Source organism: Sphaeramia orbicularis, chromosome 17 (genome assembly GCF_902148855.1).
Source record: "Sphaeramia orbicularis chromosome 17, fSphaOr1.1, whole genome shotgun sequence".
Lineage (NCBI taxonomy): Eukaryota > Metazoa > Chordata > Actinopteri > Kurtiformes > Apogonidae > Sphaeramia > Sphaeramia orbicularis.
The window spans coordinates 44,830,032-44,856,608 of NC_043973.1; the positions used below are offsets into that span (position 1 = coordinate 44,830,032).

Sequence of the window (26,577 nt, forward strand, 5' to 3'; positions counted from 1 at the left end):
TTTTCAGCAATGTTTTGTTGTTTTTTTCTTGATTACTTTATTCATTTTTATATTTTCTTGTTTCTAATGTTCATTTTCAAGATTATTTTGTTCATTTTTTTATTATGATATTCATTTCTGATTAATTTATTTCATTCAGTATTCAGTCCAGTCTCATCTTTCACATTTAAAGACTCGTAGAAATGCTCACATACGTGGATTTCATGTTGGTTCAGAATTTCAGTTTGCTTCACTTTGACCGTTCACTTCGGTCGACTTTTACTCGTCCACGCTGTCTTCATTCACCGGCTTTATAGATCCCACGCAGCAGATACTAAAACCACCGGTGTTCTTGTCTTTAATGATCACAAACAAGCTAAGATTTTTGTGTATTTTATGATTTCTTTGTCATTTTTTCTGTATTTTCTTGATTATTTTGTCAAATTTCTTCAATATTTTGCTCTTTTTTTTTTTCATTGTCTATTATGTTCATCTTCTTGATTTTTTTTTTCTTTTCCTTTTTCTTATTTTATTAATTTTTGCCAATTTCCCAAATTTTTGGTCATTTTCAGCAATGTTTTGTTGTTTTTTCTTGATTACTTTATTCATTTTTATATTTTCTTGTTTCTAATGTTCATTTTCAAGATTATTTTGTTCATTTTTTTATTATGATATTCATTTCTGATTAATTTATTTCATTCAGTATTCAGTCCAGTCTCATCTTTCACATTTAAAGACTCGTAGAAATGCTCACATACGTGGATTTCATGTTGGTTCAGAATTTCAGTTTGCTTCACTTTGACCGTTCACTTCGGTCGACTTTTACTCGTCCACGCTGTCTTCATTCACCGGCTTTATAGATCCCACGCAGCAGATACTAAAACCACCGGTGTTCTTGTCTTTAATGATCACAAACAAGCTAAGATTTTTGTGTATTTTATGATTTCTTTGTCATTTTTTCTGTATTTTCTTGATTATTTTGTCAAATTTCTTCAATATTTCGCTCTTTTTTTTTTCATTGTCTATTATGTTCATCTTCTTGATTTTTGTTTTCTTTTCCTTTTTCTTATTTTATTAATTTTTGCCAATTTCCCAAATTTTTGGTCATTTTCAGCAATGTTTTGTTGTTTTTTCTTGATTACTTTATTCATTTTTATATTTTCTTGTTTCTAATGTTCATTTTCAAGATTATTTTGTTCATTTTTTTATTATGATATTCATTTCTGATTAATTTATTTCATTCAGTATTCAGTCCAGTCTCATCTTTCACATTTAAAGACTCGTAGAAATGCTCACATACGTGGATTTCATGTTGGTTCAGAATTTCAGTTTGCTTCACTTTGACCGTTCACTTCGGTCGACTTTTACTCGTCCACGCTGTCTTCATTCACCGGCTTTACAGATCCCACGCAGCAGATACTAAAACCACCGGTGTTCTTGTCTTTAATGATCACAAACAAGCTAAGATTTTTGTGTATTTTATGATTTCTTTGTCATTTTTTCTGTATTTTCTTGATTATTTTGTCAAATTTCTTCAATATTTCGCTCTTTTTTTTTTTTTTCATCGTCTATTATGTTCATCTTCTTGATTTTTGTTTTCTTTTCCTTTTTCTTATTTTATTAATTTTTTGCCAATTTCCCAAATTTTTGGTCGTTTTCAGCAATGTTTTGTTGTTTTTTTCTTGATTACTTTATACATTTTTACATTTTCTTGTTTCTAATGTTCATTTTCAAGATTATTTTGTTCATTTTTCTTATTATGATATTCATTTGTGATTCATTTATTTCATTCAGTATTCAGTCCAGTCTCATCTTTCACATTTAAAGACTCGTAGAAATGCTCACATACGTGGATTTCATGTTGGTTCAGAATTTCAGTTCGCTTCACTTTGACCGTTCACTTCGGTCGACTTTTACTCGTCCACACTGTCTTCATTCACCGGCTTTACAGATCCCACGCAGCAGATACTAAAACCACCGGTGTTCTTGTCTTTAATGATCACAAACAAGCAAAAAATGTTGATTTCATCATGTTAATTTTTGTGTATTTTATGATTACTTTCTCATTTTTTCTTAATTTTCTTGATTATTTTGTCAAATTTCTTCAATATTTTGCTTAGTTTTTTTTTTTCGTTGTCTATTATGTTCATCTTCTTGATTTTTTTTTTCTTTTCATTTTTCTTATTTTGCTCATTTTTGTGAATTTCCCAAATTTTTGGTCATTTTCAGCAATGTTTTGTTGTTTTTTCTGGACTTAATTTATTCATTTTTATATTTTCTTGTTTCTAATGTTCATTTTCAAGCTGATTTTGTTCATTTTTCTTATTATGATATTCATTTCTGATTAATTTATTTCATTCAGTATTCAGTCCAGTCTTATCTTTTACATTTAAAGACTCATAGAAATGCTCATATATGTGGATTTGGTGTTGGTTCAGAATTTCAGTTCGTTTCACTTCTACCGTTGACTTTGGTCGACTTTTACTCGTCCACACTGTCTTCATTCACCGGCTTTACAGATCCCACGCAGCAGATACTAAAACCACTGGTGTTCTTGTCTTTAATGATCACAAACAAGCTAAAAATGTTCATTTTTCTTCATTTTCTACATTATTATGTGAATTTTCTTGATGATTATTTTGCCCACTTATGCAAACCGTCTTCAAATTATGTTAATTTTTGTGTAGATGCTTATTTTAAACTTGTCTTCTAATATTCACTTGCTACACTTAATTCTGCTCAATTCAGTGTCAAAATTAACAATGCAATATGTAAAAATATTTAACACTGTGGTGTTTTCACACTGTTGAGAGTACTTTGATTACACTTTATTAAGTCATTTTTACTCCAAATGTAGTTATTAATACTAATAAATTAATATTGTAACAATACATTACAATACACTGCATGTGTGCAGAACTTTACACTGACTTTTAACTAGTTTATTCACCACAGAGCTCTAAATACTGTGGGTTAAAATAGCTTGACTTTGAAATGTTGACACTGCATTTTTTTTTACTGTGGAATAAAGTGAGTCATAGGCTAGAGGTTGGTAATAACAATAGAAAACATTATTAAACTAAGCTAAAAGAAATCTATCTATCTATCTATCTATCTATCTATCTATCTATCTATCTATCTATCTATCTATCTATCTATCTATCTATCTATCTATCTATCTATCTATCTATCTATCTATCTATCTTCTCATTTCTTCTGTATTTTCTTAATTATTTTGTTAAATTTCCTCAATATTTTGCTCAGTTTTTTTTTTTTTTCATTGTCTTTATTATGTTCATCTTCTTGATTTTTTGTTTGTCATTTTTCTTATTATTTTCATCCTAGCGAATTTCCCTGGCTATTTCATTAATTTTTGGTCATTTTCAGAAATGTTTTGTTGTTTTTTTTTTTTCTTGATTACTTTATTCATTTTTATTTTTTTTATTTTTTTCTCAAGTTCGTTTTCATGATTATTTTATTTATTTTTCTTATTATCATATTCATTTGTGATTCATTTATTTCATTCAGTATTCAGTCCAGTCTTATCTTTTACATTTAAAGACTCGTAGAAATGCTAATATATGTGCATTTGGTGTTGATTTAGAATTTCAGTTCGCTTCACTTTGACCGTTCACTTTGACCGTTCACTTTGGTCGACTTTTACTCGTCCACACTGTCTTCATTCACCTTCTTTATAGATCCCACGCAGCAGATACTAAAACCGCTGACACTCTTGTTGTTAATGATCACAAACAAGCTAAAAATGTTCATTTTTCCTCATGTTCTTCATTATTATGTGAATTTTCTTGATGATAATTTTGTCCACCTACACAAATCGTCGTCAAAGTATGTTATTTTTTGTGTATTTTGTGATTACTTTCTTGCTTGTCTTCTAATATTATCTATCTATCTATCTATCTATCTATCTATCTATCTATCTATCTATCTATCTATCTATCTATCTATCTATCTATCTATCTATCTATCTATCTATCTATCTATCTATCTATCTATCTACTTTGTCATTTTTTCTTTATTTTTTAAAATGATTTTGTTAAATATCCTCAATATTTTGCTCAGTTTTTTTTTCATTGTCTTTATTATGTTCATCTTCTTGATTTTTTTGGTCATTTTTCTTATTATTTTCATCTTAGCGAATTTCCCTGACTATTTCATTCATTTTTGGTCATTTTCAGAAATGTTTTGTTGTTTTTTTCTTGATTACTTTATTCATTTTTATATTTTCTTTTTTCTTATGCTCATTTTCATGATTATTTTGTTTATTTGTCTTATTATCATATTAATTTCTGATTCATTTATTTCATTCTGTATTCTGTCTAGTCTTATCTTTTACATTTAAAGAGACTTAAAATTGCTCATATATGTGTATTCAGTTTTGGTTCGGAATTTCAGTTCACTTTACTTTGACCGTTCACCTCATTTAAGTTTATTTTTCTTCATTACTATGTGAATTTTCTTGATTGTTTGGTTTATCATTTGTGATTATTTTGTTCACTTACACTCCTTGTCTTCAAATTATTTTCATTTTTGCACATTTAATGATTTTTTTTCTCATTTTTTTGTTTATTTTTTTGATGATTTTGTTCACTTTATTTCAGTTTCATCAATATTTTGTTCAGTTTTTCTTCAGTGTCTTTATTATATTCATTTTCTTCTTTTCCTCTTCGGTTTTGGTTCTGAATTTCAGTTCGCTTTACTTCGACAACTCTCTTTATTCGCCATCAGCTGCCAACTTTATCTGTCCCATGCAGCAGATAGTAGAACCGCCGGCGCTGTATGATTTCCCCCTTTTCTCTCATCTTTAATGATGACAAACAGGCAAAAAATTTTCCTCTTGTCTCATCTTCTGTTCTTGGTTTGATTCGTAGACTGCTGGCAAAAAAAAAAGTGACATCAGTGCAGATTAAAGGGACAGCTCAAGAACTCCTCAGAGAAAACAAATACTGCACATGAAATGTAGCTCTGTGTACAGCTTTGGACAGAGTTACAAGAGCACTGAGACAAAGCAGGAAAAGTCAGCTTTTGTCATGATAAATGTGTCTCGTAATGCCATCAGGGAGACGAAAATCTACAAAAAACACACAAAATGTTTGGTTTAGAACTGTAATAAAGAAATAACCAGTATTTATACTGTATTAGATTAGTCAAAAACAGCATTTTCTCAATAATACACTGCAAAAAATGGATATTGGACTTGGATAAACTGACTTAAATGTGAATATTTATCTTTTTGTTAACTCATAAAGTGTGACTTTTGTGGTAGTTCCCAAATTATTTTTTCTCTCTATTTAACCTTTCTTAAGGGATGTATCACCATTTATTGTAAAATTATCCTCTGTATTTTGTGGGTTTTTTTTAGTGAAAATCAGGTATTTTCTCATATTTCATTCACTGATCATGTAGATGTTCATAAAAACCTCTGATTAAAGTTGAAGGTTATATCTGAAATAGAGAAAACTGAAGAAAAAATGACTTTTTCAGCAAAAATATTATTAACTGAACATAAACCCAGTGTCTCCATCCACTGTCATTGATCCAACTCCATGGGTTTTTCTGGTGAATCAGTGTTGTAGAAGATGACAGTGTTTCCACGGTAACTACGGAGCCCCTAAATGTCCAAATGGGTCATATCTGTTGATCATGAAAAGATGAATAACTGTATTTTACACCAATTATTTACATGTATTGATAGGATTAGTGGATCAACGGGTAAAAAAAAAATTGAGGGCAAATAGTTACTGTGTCCATCATACTCATCCTCCAACGATGGAGTTTGATTTGTTATGAATATTGCTTAAAATTAGTTAGTTAATATCTAAGTGGAGTAGCCTTTAAATGCAAATGCAAAAAGTTAGCACATATTTGACAATAAAGAATAGATAGATAGATAGATAGATAGATAGATAGATAGATAGATAGATAGATAGATAGATAGATAGATAGATAGAGAGAGAGAGAGAGAGAGAGAGAGAGAGAGAGAGAGAGAGAGAGAGAGAGAGATGGAGGGAGGGAGGGAGGGAGGGATGAGTGGGTGGATGATAGATAGATAGATAGATAGATAGATAGATAGATAGATAGATAGATAGATAGATAGATAGATAGATAGATAGATAGATAGATAGATAGATAGATAGATATGGATGGATGGATGGATGGATGGATGGATGGATGGATGGATGGATGGATGATGGAAGGAGGGAGGGAGGGAGGGATGAGTGGATGGATGATAGATAGATAGAGAGAGAGAGAGAGGGATGGATGGATGGATGGATGGATGGAGGGAGGGATGAGTGGGTGGATGATAGATAGACAGATAGATAGAGAGAGAGAGAGAGAGAGAGAGATGGATGGATGGATGGATGGATGGAGGGAGGGAGGGATGAGTGGGTGAATGATAGATAGATAGATAGATAGATAGATAGATAGATAGATAGATAGATAGATAGATAGATAGATAGATAGATAGATAGATAGATAGATAGATAGATAGATAGATAGATAGATACTTTATTGATCCCGAGGGAAATTCAAGCAAGAAAGTAATCATAAAATACACAAAAAATAACGTACTTTGAAGACAATTAGCGTAAGTGGGCAAATTATCATCAAGAAAATCCACATAATAATGAAGAAAATGAAGAAAAATGAACATTTTTAGCTTGTTTGTGATCATTAACGACAAGAGCGTCAGCGGACATTGCTTTAACTCTATATTAAATCTGTTCCACAGTCTCACCCCGCTGACAGAAACACAAAAACATCGTGAGTTTTATCCTTTATTCAGTGACTGATACAGTCTGTGGATACATGGGGTTAAGTGTGTTCTGGTACCAGACCGACCCTCTGCCATCTCTCAGTACTTCATAGAACCACTTTAATATCCAAAAGCAGAACATTAAAAGGTCATTTGAAGGACTGCTGATCTGAAAACTTGCAGTGAAGTGCTTTAAAGTGAAGACGGTTGTTTACAAGAAGATGAAAAAGACGTAGCAGAGGTCATAAATAATGCCACCACATACTGAATTCTCTTCCAAAATGCTACACAGGGACGTCATGTTTTAAACAACATTTCGGATTAAAAAAATAAAAAAGAAAGAAAAAAAGAGTTTGATCGCTGTAATTAATGCGTTTGATGAGGCACATCATCGCTATGATCACAAAAGTGAATTAATCAAGGATGCATCAAAATTTAACAGTCTTTTAATAAGAGGAATGGGACAGTTTTGGCTGAAGCACAAGCAGCTCCCGCCCTCCGCAAACGAGTCGATTAAACCCACATCAAACTTTATGGTCCACTCAAGCAAATGCAGCCTTCAGACTCCAAAACAATCTAGAAATACTCCCATCACTGCCCATTCTCAGCGTTGGAGCCTTTTAGCTTCTCTGTCTTTTACATAGAACATGTTCAGGTGCGTGTTGTGTGTTTCTACAGGTGGAAAGTTCCAGGTTTACATGTGAAATTAACCCTTTGATGCATAAGTGGGTCAAAAATGGACCGATGAGGTGCTTTACTTGCAATATTTTTCTAAAGAAAAGTTATTTCATATTCCAGGTATTCTTCAAACAACAAGTTTTTACTATTATGCCATTTACATTTTTAATTTACCTTTTATAGATTTTATGAAGTTGTAGTTTTTGTATTACTACCACTCACCCCTACTCGCTCGCTCACTCACTCACTCACTCACTCACTCACTCACTCTCTCTCTCTCTCTCTCTCTCTCTCTCTCTCTCTCTCTCTCTCTCTCTCTCTCCTCTCTCACTCACTCACTCACTCATTCTCTCTCTCTCTCTGTCTCACTCACTCACTCACTCATTCTCTCTCTCTCTGTCTCACTCACTCACTCACTCATTCTCTCTCTCTCACTCACTCTCTCACTCACTCTCTCTCACTTACCCCTACTCACTCACCCTCTCCCTCACTCACTCTCTCACTCACTCACTCACTCATTCTCTCTCTCTGTCTCACTCGCTCACTCACTCTCTCTCTCTCTCTCTCTCTCTCTCACTCACTCACTCACTCACTCACTCACTCACTCTCACTCTCACTCTCACTCACTCACTCACTCATTCTCTCTCTGTCTCACTCACTCTCTCACTCACTCACTCTCTCTCACTCACCCCTACTCACTCACTCACTCCCTCACTCACTCACTCATTCTCTCTCTGTCTCACTCACTCACTCACTCACTCACTCTCTCTCACTCACCCCTACTCACTCACTCACTCACTCACAAAATGGATGTTCTATCGCTGCTATATATTATATACTGCATATCGTCGCTGTCAGGCAGAAACCTCTTATGTCCAAAACAGGTTAATTTTCAGGAAACTGGAAAAATAAATGAATGGAGTTCAGAGATGTAGTTACAAACCGTTTTCAACACTTTTCATCAGTTAAATTTTCTAAAACTGTTCGGCCAGCATGAAGATTAACCAATATGGCATAAAAAAGAAGAAGACCAAAAATGGACTTACAAGGTTTCCGGCCAACAGCAACAATAATATATACTATATATACTTTGCTTTTCAAATTAAAAAAAATAAAAAAGTAAAAAAAAAAATTAAATAATAATAATAATAATAATGATAATAATAATAATAATAATACTATTTTGAATTGTTAAAAAAAATAATTTAACCCTTTCATGCATGAATTATGAGAACCTTAATCATGACTTTTCCTCCCTGTTTTTATTCCTCTTTAGGCATGAAAAAAACGCAATTGACAGCTTTTTATGAACCTATTTTTTATGGAGCTGCAAAAATGTTCACTCAAATGGATACGATGCGTTTAATTTTTGAAGCAAAGAAACATGTATTTACTGATATACTGTGAAAACTATGAAATAAAAACATTTTTAAGGCTGCTAATTTGATGTTTTCTCACATTTTAACATAATCTAATGCTAGTTATTACCTCATATAATATGCAAAAAACAACTCTTTTTGTCTAACAAATAACTAATTTACACTTAAACAGGTTACTGCAGATCAGGTTTATCAAGAACAGCAAAGTTATAGTAATGGTATGAATTGAAGTATATTATGGGATGTTGCATAAGTGTCCACTGTGTTGGCTCATATGGAACTAAAACAATAAAACCAATGAATATACAAGAGAACAGCTGGAGAAGAACTGTCCACTGGAGTGACCACAATGCATGAAAGGGTTAATCTATATTTAATCTTTCTTAACCCTTCAGAGGACACTCATTGAAATACTTTGAAATTCTACATTTCAACGTTAGTGTGTTATTTGACATCGTCATCTACTTCCTTGTCGGTTGCCGTGACAACAGTCTCCCTCCTCTTGCCATAAAACATCAGAGAAGCACTTGCTAAAAAGTTAACACATGCAATAAAACAACTGTTATACGGTCATAAACTGATAAAAAAAAAATCACCCATATTGACTATTTACAGCTTCAAAATGTTTATAAAATCTTTCTGAATCACTGTATAATGTTCTAAAAGCCAAGAAAATCGAAACCCACTTTTATTAGTCTGTGGTTCATTTATTTGTGTATTTGGACGCTAACAGTTCATAAAGTTTGAATTTGAACCCTCCAGGTTCTTCAAAGCTATCTTTATATTCATTTATACAAAAAATCGAGTGGATTTCTACAACCTGTTTTAATTCCTGCTTAATTTGTTTTACATTTTATAAGCAGTTACATCACAACATTTGCACATATAAGGTCAAGACTTCTGACGAACATTTTTCCGAGTACGACATAATTGTTTATCAGCAGCAGCAGCAGCGGTTGTAGTAAAAACTGAATATATGTCCAAACTTCGAGCCGATTACCTAAAATGTTCAGTTGTTGGTTGAACGGGACAGAGCAGCACAGTCAACAACCTGGAGGGGGCGGGGCCTGAACTGGCTCATGTGCATTTAAAGGGCCAGCGCTCCAAACCACCTTTCTGGTGTCATTACTCAGAAATAGGGTTGAAGATGGACCTGTGGAGTTGAATTAATGAAGAATTTAGACCGAAGAAGAGCATTTACTGTTTATGAAATGTTTAAAAATGCATTGTTCCATTTGAAAAAAAAAAAAAAAAAAAGCAAAATATGGCCCCTTTAATAATTGGATTTCAACCCTGTCATCTGTCAACACTTAGAACTTGCATGTTAAAATTCATCAGAGTGTGATGTTACTTAATAATTTGCAGATTTGTAATTCCATTCAACAATAGGGCTGTGTATTGGCAAGAATCTGGCGATACGATACAAATCACAAAACTAGGATCACGATACAATACTGTTAAGAAGGTAATTTTTTGGTTTGTTTCTTTTTTTAATGATTATTTCCTTGAATAATTGAATTACACCCGAAATATGCACAAATACTAAACACATTTTTATTTGATCAGAACAGGATCTAATGCTATATCACAAAAATTTTCCTGTGTTGAAACTTCAATTCTGTTTAACAGACATTACAGTTTAAGATCCTGTTGAAATGTTCAGATTCTATTAGTTCAGAACTAACATCAGAACATTATTTTACTTCAATCCCAACAAAGGAACTAACATTATTTAATAAGAGTGTTAAATAATAATAAATAAAACTCTAACAAAAAAGAAAAACAAAAAAACAAAAACGAGCCTCCACAATATCTGCATTTGAATAAATGCCTAAAAATATCGATATAGTACTTTTTAATATCGATACAGTATTGTGAAATGAAATTACACCCCTATTCAACAACATGTATGTTTGTTGAAATGCTGCTGTGACCAGGCATAAAATGCTCAGTGTTTCAGTGAAAAACTTCTCAAGCAGAAAAAAATGTTTAGGCAAAAAAAAAAAAAAAAAAGCACAGATGGTTTAACTAAATTAACATATTTATGAAGAAACAAAACCTGAGCACTAAAACATAAATTCAGTTATTTCAGTGCATCCATGAGTCAGTTTTTTTTGTAAAATCTCTGTATTATTAACCTCTAAGGCTCTGGTATCAGTCTCCGCTGCTGCTGTTGAATTATACAGCAGAGACCGAGAGTGGAGGAAGAGGAGAAGACGAAGAAAGGAAGGGATGGAGGCTAAAGGAAGGCAGAGGAAGAGGGTTTTAAATGGATGCCAGGAAGTGAGACAGAGTGAGATTTAAGGGTCACGGAGCATCAGAGGAAAAGAGCGGAGAGGCTAGAATAACATAGTGGGTAAAAAGCAAATGGGTGTCTTTAAAAAAAAAAAAAAAAAAAAAAACACAAGGAATCCTATATTATAAAAGGGAAGTGGACTCTGTGTGTGTCTCGGGCATCACACAAAATCCGTAAAGCGCTGACTGCTGCAGTTTGGCATACTTGTATATTTTTGGTCAAGGAAGAGACTAGCGAAAACAGCCAGTTGATACACTCCAAAAAATGATATGCTGGCTCTAGGGATGTAACGATTCCCCGTATAATGATAAACCGTGGTAAAATTGCAGACAGTTAGTATTACCGTTTAAATTCTAATTATCATGATAACCGTGTTTGATTACCGCACTTTTCCGGAGAAAACACCTCTGTAAAGATCTACTTTTATGTCAAATATTTGAGTATAGTTTTAATTTATTACAATTTTAGTTTTATATACCTAATATTTGGAATCAATATTCACTTTTAAAGTCTCTGAAAAGGTTCGTTAAGCATCTTTGTTATTTATGCAATAAATATCACATAATACATTTTTCAAATTGGATTTTATATTTTTTCGTGTGATTTAAAAAAAAAAAAAAAAATTAGGTGTGATGAGATATTTGGACTAGAAATGAGAAAAATTATTTTTTTTTTGCACTGAAATTAATTATTTGATTTTTTTTGTCTCTGAATTCAACTGTGTTAATGAATTTAGAATTAAAAAAATTCAGCTGCAAAAATTCAGATGCAAAATATTCAGAAGCAAAATTCTGATGCATAAAATTCGGAAGCAAAAAAATTCTGATGCAAAAAATTCAGAACCAAAAAATTCCGATGCAAAAAATTCCGATGCAAAAAATTCCGAAGCAAAAAATTCAGATGCAAAAAATTCAGAAGAACAAAATTCAGATGCAAAAAATTCAGCTGCAAAAAAATCAGAAGCAAAAAATTCAGACGCAAAAAATTCAGAAGCAAAAAGTTCAGCTGCAAAAAATTCAGATGCAAAAAAATTCAGAAGCAAAAAATTCAGATGCAAAAATTCAAATGCAAAAAGTTCAGAAGCACAAAATTCTGTTGCAAGAAACTCAGAAGCACAAAATTCAGATGCAAAAAAATTCAGAAGCAAAAAATTCAAATGCAAAAAGTTCAGAAGCAAAAGTCCAGCTGCAAAAATTCAGCTGCAAAAAAATTCAGAAGCAAAAAATTCAGATGCAAAAATTCTAATGCAAAAAATTCAAATGCACAAAATTCTGTTGCAAAAAATTCAGAAGCAAAAAATTCAGATGCAAAACGTTAAGAAGCAAAAGTTCAGCTGTAAAAATTCAGCTGCAAAAAATTCAGAAGCAAAAAACTGAGCTGCAAAAATTCAGATGCAAAAATTCAGATCACACATCCGCACTGACCGTCTTCCTGCATCGGCGTCACTTGACCAACCTAACGTAACTCGACTGGCTGACTGTCGGGTCAACTTAAAATAGAATCAGTTGCTTAACCTTGGTGTCCCAGATGTGTGATCTGAATTTTTTGCATCTGAAAATTTTGCCTCTGAATTGTTTGCATCTGATTTTTTTTTTTAATCTTAATGTATGAACATAATTAAATTGAGACAAAAAAATCACATACTTCATTTTAGTGCAAAAAAAAAATCAGTGCTGGAAATTCAATGGCTTTATAATTCAAAATCTAATGAGGCAGATTTACTTCCATAGTTGTTCAACTGAAAATACCAGTGGAATTTACCAAGAAAGTAAAGGAATGAACTGAATCAGAGGATCTAGAACCCGTAGTTCCACACAGTACTGTTTTTTTTTTTTCAGCTTTCGATCCTCTTGTTTTTCCTCCCTCCTTTCTCTGGGTTGTTTGGTCTGTGTAGAGTAGACACATTCATTCTTTTCACATAAAACAGAGACATATGACACATTGGATAATATGTGGGATGTCAACTGGGTTACAAAACACATTCAAGGCCTCGGACTGGAGAACGCTTTTACACAAGCACGACTCTTACAAAACTTAAACTTGTCTGTCGTTACATAAAAGCCTGTTGAAACCAAAACTACATGTTGGGCTTTTCACTCCGATCACAGTGTGTCTGTATCGAATGTGTCAAGTTCAAGTAAAAAAAAAAAAAAGTCGTGTGATTTTTTTTTTTTTTTTTTTTTTTTTTTTTTTGCAGTGTCACTAATCACCCCGTGTCTTGTCTTCTGCTTTTGTTCCCCTCAGGACAAGGTCTTCTGTCCCAAAGCGCCCTGCAGCTCAACAGCCAGGATGCCTATGCAGCCGCCGGTTACCATAGTAACCAAGGCCTGGCACTGGGTGAATCCATCACCGGTCGCGGCGGGCAGGTCGGAGGAGCCGTTCACAGTTACAACCAGGTACGAACATATGTGACAGTAAATGGGTGCTTGTATGAAACTAGTCCCTAAAAACAGAACATGGGGCTAAAAATTCAAACCAGATGTAGACTAATGTTATGAAGGAAGTTTGGAAGCACTTTGGGTCTGTTTTAAAAATAAATACTTACTGAGATAAAAGAGCAATAATTTTTCAGATATAACATTTTTATATTATTTTAAATTATATTTAATACAAAATTCCATATGTAACACGGTAAAAAGGACACGAAAATTACACGCTTTTTTTTTATTTTTTTAAATATCTTTTTTTTCTCTCACAGGTACATTTTGGGAATTGAACTAATAATGCAAGGCAGAGTATTTCACAAAAATGGCCGCTGTTGCAAAATCATTTGCGATTTATACATGTTTAAATGGGCAGGTTCTGCATGTAACGCAAGCAGACACAATGGGTTACATACAAAACCTGGAATGAAACTGAGAGTCATGAAGCACTTTGGGTCTATTTTAAAAATAAATACTTACTGAGATAAAAGAGAAACAATTTTTCAGATATAACATTTTTATATTATTTTACATTATATTTAATACAAAATTCCATATGTAACACGGTAAAAAGGACACGAAAATTACACGCTTTTTTTTTTATTTTTTTAAATATCTTTTTTTTCTCTCACAGGTACATTTTGGGAATTGAACTAATAATGCAAGGCAGAGTATTTCACAAAAATGGCCGCTGTTGCAAAATCATTTGCGATTTATTTGTGTTTAAATGGGCAGGTTCTGCATGTAACACAAGCAGACACAATGGGTTACATACAAAACCTGGAATGAAACTGAGAGTCATGAAGCACTTTGGGTCTATTTTAAAAATAAATACTTACTGAGATAAAAGAGAAACAATTTTTCAGATGTAACACATTTTCATATTATTTTACATTATATTTAAAACAAAATTCCGGATGTAACACGGTATAAAGGACACAAAAATTACACGCTATTTTTTTAAAATATCTTTTTATTCTCTCACAGGTACATTTTGGGAATTGAACTAATTAAGCAAGGCAAAGCGTTTCACAAAAATGGCCTCTGTTGCAAAATCATTTGTGATTTATTTGTGTTTAAATGGGCAGGTTCTGCATGTAACGCAAGTGGACACGATGGGTTACATACAAAACCTGGAATGAAACTGAGATTCATGAAGCACTTTGGGTTTATTTTAAAAATAAATACTTACTGAGATAAAAGAGAAACAATTTTTCAGATATAACACATTTTTATATTATTTTACATAATATTTGATACAAAATTCCATATGTAACACTGTAAAAAGGACACGAAAATTACACGCTATTTTTTAAAAATATCTTTTTATTCTCTCACAGGTACATTTTGGGAATTGAACTAATTATTCAAGGAAGAGTGTTTCACAAAAATGACCACTGTTGCAAAATCATTTGCAATTTGTTTGTGTTTAAATGGGCAGGTTCTGCATGTAACACAAGTGGACACGATGGGTTCCACACAAAACCTGGAATGAAACTGAGATTCATGAAAAACCCACGTGTGGATTAGAAAAACCACTAGGATCGACATATTTAACACAGTGTGTTTATTTACAGTCTGTATAAGACCATTTACAGCCACGTTTTCAGATCAAATGCACTGACAACTAAGTAGTTTTTCATGTCCCAACTTTGGTCCTATTTTTGGCCCCAATATTTGATAAAAAAAAAAAAGCATTAATTTTGGGATGGCTCAGAGCAAGAGTATATATTTTTTGCATTTATCTGAGGTCATCATTAGGTGCATCCTGGGGGGAAATATGTCTTCATGTAGCTTTTATTATTGGGTCTAAAAAAGCTGGAAAAGTGCCAGATACCAAAATAAATCCGGTTTCATAGAAGCACCCATATGTAAGTCTTGCTTTACTGTGTGTTTTAGGGTCAAAACAGGTGGAATAACAGAAAAAGACAGAGATGAACTAAAGTTTGACAGGTTTTTACTAAATAAGGCACTCAGAATGTACATGAATAAAAAATTTAGGATGTTGTACGTGAACTGGAACACACTGAACAACAAGGATTTGAATTTTGGCCCAATAGATTTTGTTGTGGGGCTTTTTCCCCCCTTTTTTTTTTTTTATAAATCAGTCCAACTGCTTTTTGACACCTGATTGAACTCCATCAAGTAGTTACATCAGTGTTTTGCAACCGTGGGGTCGGCTGGAATTCAAATGGGGTCACCTGAAATTGATTAAAAAAAAAAAAAAATTGCTGATAATTTTTTTTTTTTAATGTTTCAATATATATTTCATTATAATTAAAACACCACACTCTTTTCTTAATAACAATCAAGTTCAAATAAAATGCAGGATATAATACCTGAGAGGGCATATCTTGATTGACCTGATCATGTGACCGCATGCATTACTACGCTTCAACCTGCCCGGACACAGTCAGAAAACCAGACCGAACAGACAATGGAAAGGTTTCTTCACCCGCCTGGCCCCGCTAAGACATCTGCAAGAGAAAAATGTCTCCGTTTTGAATGTCTGGGGTCGCCAGAAATTTGTGATGTTAAAATTGGGTCATGAGACAAAAAAGGTTGGGAACCACCGAGTTATATGGTCAAAAACTTGGTAAAAACACAGTAAAAAAATAAAGGAAAATCACCACAACACTGCAAAAAACAGTAAAAATAAAAAAACAACAACAACGAAAACGATATTTAAAAAAAAAAAAAAAAAAGGCCAAGCTGTCTGTTTTTATAATGAGTCAGTCTCACTCACTGCTCTGTGTTTTACCCCCCATTCCACCAGTGGCGGGGGGGGGGGGGGGGGGGGTGCACTGAGCATGCTCAGATGTCTATGGAAAGAACAAGGTCTATTCTATCAGCACGTTTGAAAATTTTCCTATAAAGCAAACAGTTGAATTTTTATGAATACTAGCGGCATTGTACCCGTGGTGCCATTGTACGATAGCATGAGAGGCTAAAATCGCCCAGAATACCTCACAACATTTGAACTAGTTGATAGTTAGGTAATGTGTCTATTCATTTGGTGAGTTTGGTGGCGGTTGGGCCTGTGAAGGCTGTGGAAAATCTGTACAAACGCCCTCCCGTGCTGCAACATTGATAGGACGGACAACGTGCATTATATAGTAAAGTAAGTAAAGTAAAGTAAATTTTATTTATAGAGCACTTTTCACAGACAGAGTCACAAAGTGCTTTATCAGGTCAAATCAGAATCAAATCAAGTTTACACAGACCCAACAGAATCCTCCAGGAGCAAACACTTGTGATTGGTGACAGTGGCGAGGAAAAACTTCCCTTTTACAGCAGAAACCTGGAGCAGACCCAGACTCCTGGAGGATGGCCGTCTGCCTGGACCAGTAAGGGTTAAAGAGAGAGGGTAAAGGAGGAGAAAAGAGAGAGTGATAGAGATATAGAGAGACTGGGGGGGGCACATGGAGTACTTTATGATGAATACATAAAGTGTAATCAGTTTGTGGTGGCCCTGGGTCAGGTGGAAAACTAAAAAGTCTGTTTGAACAGGAAGGTTTTGAGGTGTTTTTTAACCCTTTCATGTACACTGGTCATTACAGTGGACAGCTATTCTACAGCTGTTCTCTTTTATATTCATGGATTTTGTTGTTTGTTTGTTTTTTTTTTCACACATATATCTTTATTAAAGTTTTAAGACACTACATATCTTTTCTGACATGAATTGGTAACATTTTGTAGATCTCTTCTGAGGATAAACCCCTCCAATCACAAAGCCCTCCCCGTAGTTTTCACAACATTTATCAGTAAATACATCTTTCTGTGTGTCAAAAATTAAACATGTGGTTTCCAGCTGAGTGGACATTTTTGCAACTTCATGAAAAATAGGTCCATAAGAATTTTTTTTTCCATTATTATTTTTTTATGTATCTTTTAATTTTTTTAAATTATTTTTATTTTATTTTATTTTTTTAGATTTATTTGTCAGAAAAAAATTTTTCAATCACATGGTTTTTTTCATGCCTGAAGAAGAATAAAAACACTCAGGAAAAAATTTTGATAAAGGTTCTCATAATTTGTGCATGAAAGGGTTAAAGCTCTCTACAGAGTCCATGGACCGTAGGTGTAGAGGCAGGTCATTCCATAGACGTGGTGCCACAGCTTTAAAAGACCTGTCACCGCGTGTGCTAAAACAGGTGCGTGGAACCATCAGCAGGTGCTGTCCTGAAGACCTCAAGCTACGAGTCGAGCTGTAGGGCTGGATCAGGGAAGCAATGTATGCAGGGGCCTGGCCATGTACAGGGTGGGGAAGCAAAATTTACAATGAACATTTAGTTGTTTTTTCTCAGCAGACACTACGTCAATTGTTTTGAAACCAAACATATATTGATGTCATAATCATACCTAACACTATTATCCATACCTCTTCAGAAACTTTTGCCCATATGAGTAATCAGGAAAGCAAACGTCAAAGAGTGTGTGATTTGCTGAATGCACTCGTCACACCAAAGGAGATTTCAAAAATAGTTGGAGTGTCCATAAAGACTGTTTATAATGGAAAGAAGAGAATGACTATGAGCAAAACTATTACGAGAAAGTCTGGAAGATACAATTAAAGAAGAATGGGAGAAGTTGTCACCTGAATATTTGAGGAACACTTGCGCAAGTTTCAGGAAGCGTGTGAAGGCAGTTATTGAGAAAGAAGGAGGACACATAGAATAAAAACATTTTCTATTATGTCAATTTTCTTGTGGCAAATAAATTCTCATGACTTTCAATAAACTAATTGGTTATACACTGTCTTTCAATCCCTGCCTCTAAATATTGTAAATTTTGCTTCCCCACCCTGTAGAGCCCAAAAAGTTAGCACCAGAATTTTGAAATGAAAATGATATAAAACAGTAGGATATATATATATATATATATATATATATATATATATATATATATATATATATAGTAGGATTTAAAATAAATTATATTTTTAAAACGCTCAGCACAGATACAACAGGGGTTAAAGGGATAAGAAGGACCACAGATACCCAAAAGAACCCCTGGAAATTCTCCAAATGGACCTGCTCCTAGTTTGGTCTGTTTCTAGACACTGGAACGGTCTATTTTGGAATATGACGACATATCATCCTGGAACAGTAGCCACCCAGGATACTCCACTCCTCCTCTCCATTTTTCCTCCTCGAGCTTTATCTGTTTTTGTACTTTTCTTCATCCCTCTCCCATCCTGTCTCATTCTCCACTCATCCTCTCTGGTCTTCCCCTCCCATCTGACCTTGTCGTTTTCTCTCCACTCCAGGTGACATCCAGCCGTGCAGCTGCACAGTTAGCTGGGACAGACTCCCCCTCTCAGTCCCAGAGAGACTCATTTGCCCAACAGGCCCACGGCAGCGCCTTCCACATGCCCACTGAGGCGGGCTCCGCTCCTGCTGGACCACCCATGTATTACTCCTGTGCCACTTTGCCTGCACAGGTACAAATCCCTGGATATGTTACTGTAATGCTTCAGCTGTTTGTGTGTGTGGTGTACACTACTGGGTGGACTCGAACACCAGCATAACCCCAGACACAGTTCCTATTAACCCATAAAGACCCAGTGCTACTTATGTGGCAGTTCCCAAATGATTTTTTTTCCCTCTATATTTAATCTTTCTGAAGTGATTTATCACCATTTGTAGTAATATTATCTTCTATTTTTTGCATTTTTTGGTGAAAATCTATTATTTTCCTATATTTAATTTACTGATCATGTAGATGTTCATAAAAGCTAAGTTTAACCCTGTAAAGCCTGAACTATTAAATCACTGACAGAAAATTTCTGTTCTTTGAAATTGGAGCCTTTACTGGTCCTTCTGAACGACCCAAACATTTTTTTTTTCAAATATTAATTTCCATGTTTGAGCTTCAATTTTCTATCGGATTCGATAAATCGGGTCTCAATACTCAAATTTTAGTATTTTTCAACAAACAAAAACATATAACACAAACATGTCTAACAAATTGGTAATTCCTTTTCAAAATTGTCAAAGTTCTTCCTCTTTCCTCATTAATGTCAGTCTTGTAGTGTCACTGGAAAGGCCTCTGGTGAGTGAATTCCTCCCCCCTGGTGGATTATCTGTGTATTGCATGTATCCAATTGTATACATCAGGTTTTTTAAGAAAAAAAAAATATGACACTGATCATGTAGAGGGCTTCAAAACTCATGGATCAAATATAATATGCTTGACATTATAGGGTTAAAGTTGAGGGGTTTTATATCAGAAACAGAGAAAACTGAAGAAAAAGTGACACTTTCAGCAAAATATTAATAACTGAACATATAAACAAGCGCAGTCATCCACTGTCATTTATTAAAATTCCATGGGTATTACTAGTGAGTCAATGTTGTAGAAGATGACAGTGTTTCCATGGTAACTACAGAGCATCTGAACGTCCAAATGGGTCATATCTGTATTTTATACCAATTATTGACATGTATTAATAGGATTAGTGGTTCGTTAGTTATTAAATATTTTAGATCAGTAGATGCTTCTGGACATCAGTGGATGTTTGGGTCTTTATGGGTTAAAGCTGCAGCTGTCAGTATTATTTTTGACTTCACTGTGCAACAATTTCAACATATTTTAATGCAAAAAGTCTGAGAGGATACCAGGTTTTCTGCACAGACTTTGACCAATACAATGTCTTTTCAAAGGAGGATGTAATGGGTGGAAATAGCTGCAGGAGGTGGTCTACTGTATACTTAACCCTTTAAGCGCTAAAGTTGCAATATTGCAACATCCAACATAACTGAATGAAACAGACCATAGCTTCAGATAGAGTTTCCAAATTTTGTTACCCCCTCCCACCAATAGATGGCGAACATGTGACCCTTCAGTCCTAACACCATTTCAGGGCATGTTTCTATTCAAAGTGGAGAAAAAAAGTCAGTTTAGAGGCGTGGTCCTGAGCTGGTTTAGTAAGGAAGTAAAGCTGATTTAGTTTTAGTTTGGCTAGATAAGGACAGGTTTGGCTAAAAAGGTGATAAAACTTACTGCATTTTACCTATTTACTAAAAACTTACTTTATTTACTTACGTACTAATGTTTAAGTTAATTTATTTTAAGGATAAAATGAAAAAAAAGTCAAAGAAAACTTCCATTTAAATATGTTCGAAGTTCAATTTTACCAAAGGGTACGCAATCCAATATGGCCGCCACCCCGTGACATCACTATATGTAAATTAGATGAGTGCATTTACTCCCATCATAACCTTTGGGTCATACCTAATATTTTTTTCTCATTTACACTATGATTTTATCTCTAAACACTTCCAAGATACAGCTTTTTTGAAATCTGGATATTAAAATTGAATATTAAAAAAAAAAAAAAAACTCAGGTGCCTAAAGGGTTAAAAATCTGTATTTCCTCCACATGAAACAGTAAACAGAAAATCTCTCTAAAGTTGCTCTAGTATGTCTGGATTCCCATCAGTTAGAAACATAACCCAGAGTCAGTCCCTTGTTGACTGTTTTCTTTCGTCTTCTGTGCTTAAATTGACACTTCAGATACAGCAGTAGTTATCGGAGGTGGTGAAACATATGAAGTCTGCGACAAACTGAACATATGGATGTTAGAGATGCAGCAGAAGTGGCTGTGACACATTTTTGTTGACATGAAAACATATAGGATGTTGGCTTTCAGCAGAGTTAGACTATACTATACAATAACTGATCTTATAATTCAGTGGTTTAATTATCTACTCTGTTGACTTGTGGTTTTAAGAAAATAAAAGATACGATAAGGTAAAGTAAGGTAAGGTACGATAAATTAAGTTAAGGTAAGATATGATCAGTTATGTATTTTGTTGACTTGTGGTTTTACAAAAAGATAAGAAAAGATGAGCTAAGGTAAGGTACGATAAATTAAGTGAAGGTAAGATATGATTAATTATCTATTTTGTTAACTTATGGTTTTTACGAAAAGATAAGGTAAGGTATGATAAATTAAGTGAAGGTAAGATATGATTAATTATCTATTTTGTTAACTTATGGTTTTACGAAAAGATAAGGTAAGGTATGATAAATTAAGTTAAGGTAAGATATGATTAATTATCTATTTTGTTGACCTTTAAGGTTTTACAAAAAGAAAAGATAACATAATGTAAGGTAAGGTAAGGTACGATAAATGAAGTTAAGATATGATTAATTATCTATTTTGTTAACTTATGGTTTTACGAAAGATAAGATAAGGTACAATAAAGAAAGTTATGGTGAGATATGATGTGATTAATTATCTATTTTGTTGACTTGTGGTTTTAAGAAAAGATAAGATAAGATCAGATAAGGTAAGGTACAATAAATTAAGTTAAGGTCAGATATGATTAATTATTTTTTTTGTTAACTTATGGTTTTATGAAAAGATAAGGTGCGATAAATGAAGTTACGGTAAGATATGATGTGATTAATTATCTATTCTGTTGACTTGTGGTTTTAAGAAAAGAAAAGATAAGATAAGGTAAAGCAAGGTAAGGTACGATAAATTAAGTTAAGGTAAAATATGATTAATTATCTATTTTGTTGACTTGTGGTTTTATGGAAAGATAAGATAAGATAACGTAAGGAAAGGTAAAGTAAGGTACGATAATTTAAGTTAAGGTAAGATATGATTAATTTTCTATTTTGTTGACTTATATGGTTTCATGAAAAGATAAGATAAGGTACGATACATTAAGTTACGGTAAGATATGATGTGATTAATTATCTATTTTGTTGACTTGTGGTTTTAAGAAAAGATAAGATAAGGTAAAGTAAGGTAAGGCACGATAAATTAAGTCAAGGTAAGGTATGATATGATTAATTATCTATTTTGTTGACTTGTGGTTTTACGAAAAGATAAGATAACATAAGGTAAGGTACGATAATTTAAGTTAAGGTAAGATATGATTAATTATCTATTTTGTTGACATATGGTTTCACGAAAAGATAAGATAAGGTAAGGTACGATAAGATATGATGTGATTAATTATCTATTTTGTTGACTTGTGGTTTTAAGAAAAGAAAAGATAAGATAAGGTAAAGTAAGGTAAGGTACGATAAATTAAGTTAAGGTAAGGTATGATATGATTAATTATCTATTTTGTTGACTTGTGGTTTTAAGAAAAGATAAGGTAAGGTATGATAAATTAAGTTAAGGTAAGGTATGATAAATTATCTATTCTGTTAACTTGTGGTTTTAAGAAAAGAAAAGAAAAAAATAAGACAACATAAGAAAAACAAGATAAGATAAAATAAGATAAGATAAGGGGAAATTTCTCAGTTAACAGCAGCAAAAATACAACAAGCAAGTGCAAAGGAAAAGACCAAAAAGGAGTGGGAAATTAAATATAAAGAGAAAAATAAGAAATTTAGTATTTATATAAATATACAGTTAGAACTAAAGTCAAATATTATTTGCATATTTACATTGTGTAAATACGTCATTTTAACTGACTCTAAATTCTCCTACTTGTACTTGCATTTATCATAGCAGTTTTGGATAAAACAACTGTTGGAAAGCTCTTTGTTAGAACACCTAATCCCTGCCAAATGACTTGTTTCTTTTGGAGATATCCCGCTTTGAGACATAAATCCTTTTACAGCATTAAAAAACAAAGAACCACCCGTGTTATTCCTCTAGAAATGGCTGTGATCAAACATGTGCACAGCTTTTACTTTGGTCTAATGGGGTGAATTTCCCCTTAAGCGCATCTATCTTCACTTACACATGATTAAACATTACTACAGGTAGAGTCTGACCGCTGTAGGATCAGACTGGGTTCATAAACGTGACTCAAATCTCATCTTTTTTCTCAGATCGGTTTTGTTTCTGACGGTGTGAACAGTGCAAATTACATTGAATCTGAACATTTTGAGTCCGATCTGAGCCACGTCTGATACAGATTTGATCCTTGAATTGACATGATTTTTACACAGGAGTAACTTAAATACCATAAAATGCTTCACATGAGCTCAACATCAGGACGAAAACACAATATGCACGTGAATTCAGCAGCAAATTTAACCAAATTCACTAGATACAATAGTAAAGCAGTCACTGGGACCTTTTAAAAAAAAAAAATCACTATTCCTATTTATTGCATGGTTTTAATTTGAAAGTAAGTTTTTAACACACAATTTTCAAGACAACAGCCAATATTTTCACTTACTGAAGGAAATGATCAAATCACATCTAACTCCACTGCTTTTGTGCATGTGTGTCTGTTCCAGTCTGCTCCCAGTTCACACTGGACTCTGATATTTGTTACAATTAACCCGTACATACCTAGAGCTACTTCAGTTTCAGTTCCCGAATAAAATCTTCTCTCTATTTAACCTTTATTAAGTGATTTATCACCATTTATTATAATTTTGTCCTCTGTATTTTGCATTATTTTCAGTGTAAATCAGGTGTTTTCTTATATTTAATTTACTGATCATGTAGATGTTAATAAAAGCTCAAATTTATTTGTTTACATACCAAACCAAAACCAAACTGTCACTTGGGTTTTTTCAGAATTCCATGCAGCCGCAGCAGCAAGAAGCAATGAAGCCGTTTCCTTGTTTGTTGCTGCTGCGCAATACTGTGGCTGTGTGGAATTCCCATTCCCACAATGCACTTTGCAACAAAATTTCCCAAAAGGCCCAAGTGACATATTGGTTTGGTATGTAAACAAACTGACTGCTCGTGATGGAGTCAACTTCAAAGTTATTCATTGTGAGAGAAGTGATTCAGGTGCGTAATCACGGAGAGACGAACAGATTCATAATACTTAGGCTACGACTCGGGATTTACAGATCTGATGAAAAATTGGTGATGAACATCATACGCTTCTTTAATAATTAAACTATAATTACTCTCATGTCCTGTTTTCTTTATTCAGTTCAATTCAGTTCAGTTCATTTGTAAATTTATGAAATTATGATTTCAAATACACATTTTTTTTTTTTTTGGTTTTCCAGACATTAACCCTGTAAAGCCTGAACCATTAAATCACTGACACAGTAGAAAAGCACTCGGAGAGCGCTGACCTCCACCAAGGCAGATCAGTGCCCCTAACCCCCATCCCCCTACACCCCCCGATCACCACCAAAATGTAATCATTTATTAATTGTGCCAGTATCAACATTTCCTAAAAATTTCATCCAAATCCATCCATAACTTTTTGAGTTATCTTGCTAAAAGACAAACAAACAAACCCTGATGAAAACATAACCTCCGCCGTTCCTTGGTGGAGGTAAAAATTCCAGTTCTTTGAGACTGGAGCCTTTATTGGTCCTTCTGAACAATCCAATTTTTTTTTTTTTTTTTTTTTTTTAAATATCAATTTCTATGTATGAGTTTCAGTTTTGTATCATATTTGATACATCAGGTCTCAATGCTCAAATATTATTATTTCTGCACAAACAAAAACAGAATTTAACACAAACATGTTTAACAAGTTGCTAATTCTTTTTCTAAATTGTCAAAGTTCTTCCTCCTTCCTCATTAATGACAGCCTCTTAGTGTCACTGGAAAGGCCTCCAGTGAATGAATTCCTCCCCCTGGTGGATGATCTGTGTATTGCATGTATCTAATAGTATACATCAGGTTTTCAAGAAAAAAAAAATATCACACTGATCATGTAGAGGGCTTCAAAACTCATGGATCAAATATGACATGTTTGGTGTTATAGGGTTAGATGTATTTGTATAAAGTATTGGTATCAGATTGGTATTGCCGATACCAGCCTGAATTTTACTGCGCGGGAATCTGTGGTATCGAAAACTTTCAATTCCATGAAACTGATTGAACGATGCTCTTTCTTTGAATCGAAACCACAGACGCCCTCTCATCGACACACGCTCGTCCAGATTAATGCAGTGTTAAAAATTGCACCTTTTTCCTTTTGGAAACGTGAACACTTGCGAATATTTCTCTAACTTATTTCCCTTCTCGACACAAAATGAAAATTCCTGTTTGTAATTCGTCTGGAACTTCATTTGGCGGCCCATTGCATCCAATCGCATTCGGAGTTGATTTGGTTCTAAAAGTTCAGAGTCATCCCTTCATCCCTTCATGTTTGGTGTGATAAGTCAGAGCTCTTCATCAGGATGTTATCGCAGATTAGAGTCTCTGCTCTCTGGTTTCTCACCCCGGGGGGAGTTGTTCATCCCTCTGAAAATAATGACATGAATAAGAAGGGAGATGAATATTTAAAGTGAGTGACATTCCCCTTTAATGAAGTACATCTGCTCTCTTCCAGCGTGTGAGCTCCCCTCTGCAGGCGGTGGGATCTCCTACGAAGCTGCAGCGTCTGGGATCGGCGTCTTCGGACATGCCCAGTTACGCCACGCTACAGAGGGTGTCCTCCCCGAAACAGTCGCCCAGCCGACTCGCCAAATCCTACAGGTTGGCTCAGTGTCTTTTTTTTTTTTTTTTTTTAAGGAACAACGAACAATTGAACAGTGTACCGGTACATAATTGTATACATCAAAGTAGGATAAAAAAAAAAAAAATCACATTTCACAATATATTTTACATTTCAAATATACAGAAACAAATGTAAATAAAAATAAGTTAAAATAAAATAAAAAAGCTCGAGGTATAAAATAGAAGTTATACAAATTAAAAAAAGATTATATAGTTGACATATTTTTTTGATTTTATTAGCTTTAGAGTTTATAATGTTCTTTAAATTGTCTAAATAATTGGAAAAAAGGGCTTTAAAAACAATAATGTTTGGACGCTAGTGTGCATATTTAGTGCAATGGATGTGAAATTTGGCAAAAATTACTAAAAGGTTGTTAATCTCAATGACTTGCACTTGTTTTTCATAGTTTGACCTGTATGTTGTAACTGTGTGTTGTATTTCATGCTGCCTCTTGGCTAGGACTGCCTTGAAAAAGAGGTTCTTAATCTCAGTGGGATCTTTTTTACCTGGTTAAATGAAGATTAAATTAAAATAAATAAATAAATAAATTTTTACATTTCTTTTAAACATTTGAAATATACATATATATATATATATATATATATATATATATATATATATATAAATTTTTTTTACAATATGTTGA

The 26,577-nt window shown here is 33.6% G+C and overlaps 1 protein-coding gene across 1 annotated transcript in view; it reads left to right on the forward strand.

Moving 5' to 3' along the window:
- Positions 1-26,577, forward strand: part of ctnnd2b (catenin (cadherin-associated protein), delta 2b) — a 595,920-nt gene that overhangs the window by 287,537 nt on the left and 281,806 nt on the right. The window contains exons 6-8 of the mRNA XM_030159817.1: positions 13,352-13,503; positions 18,800-18,973; positions 25,764-25,909. Coding sequence (XP_030015677.1) covers positions 13,352-13,503; positions 18,800-18,973; positions 25,764-25,909 — 472 coding nt within the window. The remainder of the gene's footprint in view (positions 1-13,351; positions 13,504-18,799; positions 18,974-25,763; positions 25,910-26,577) is intronic.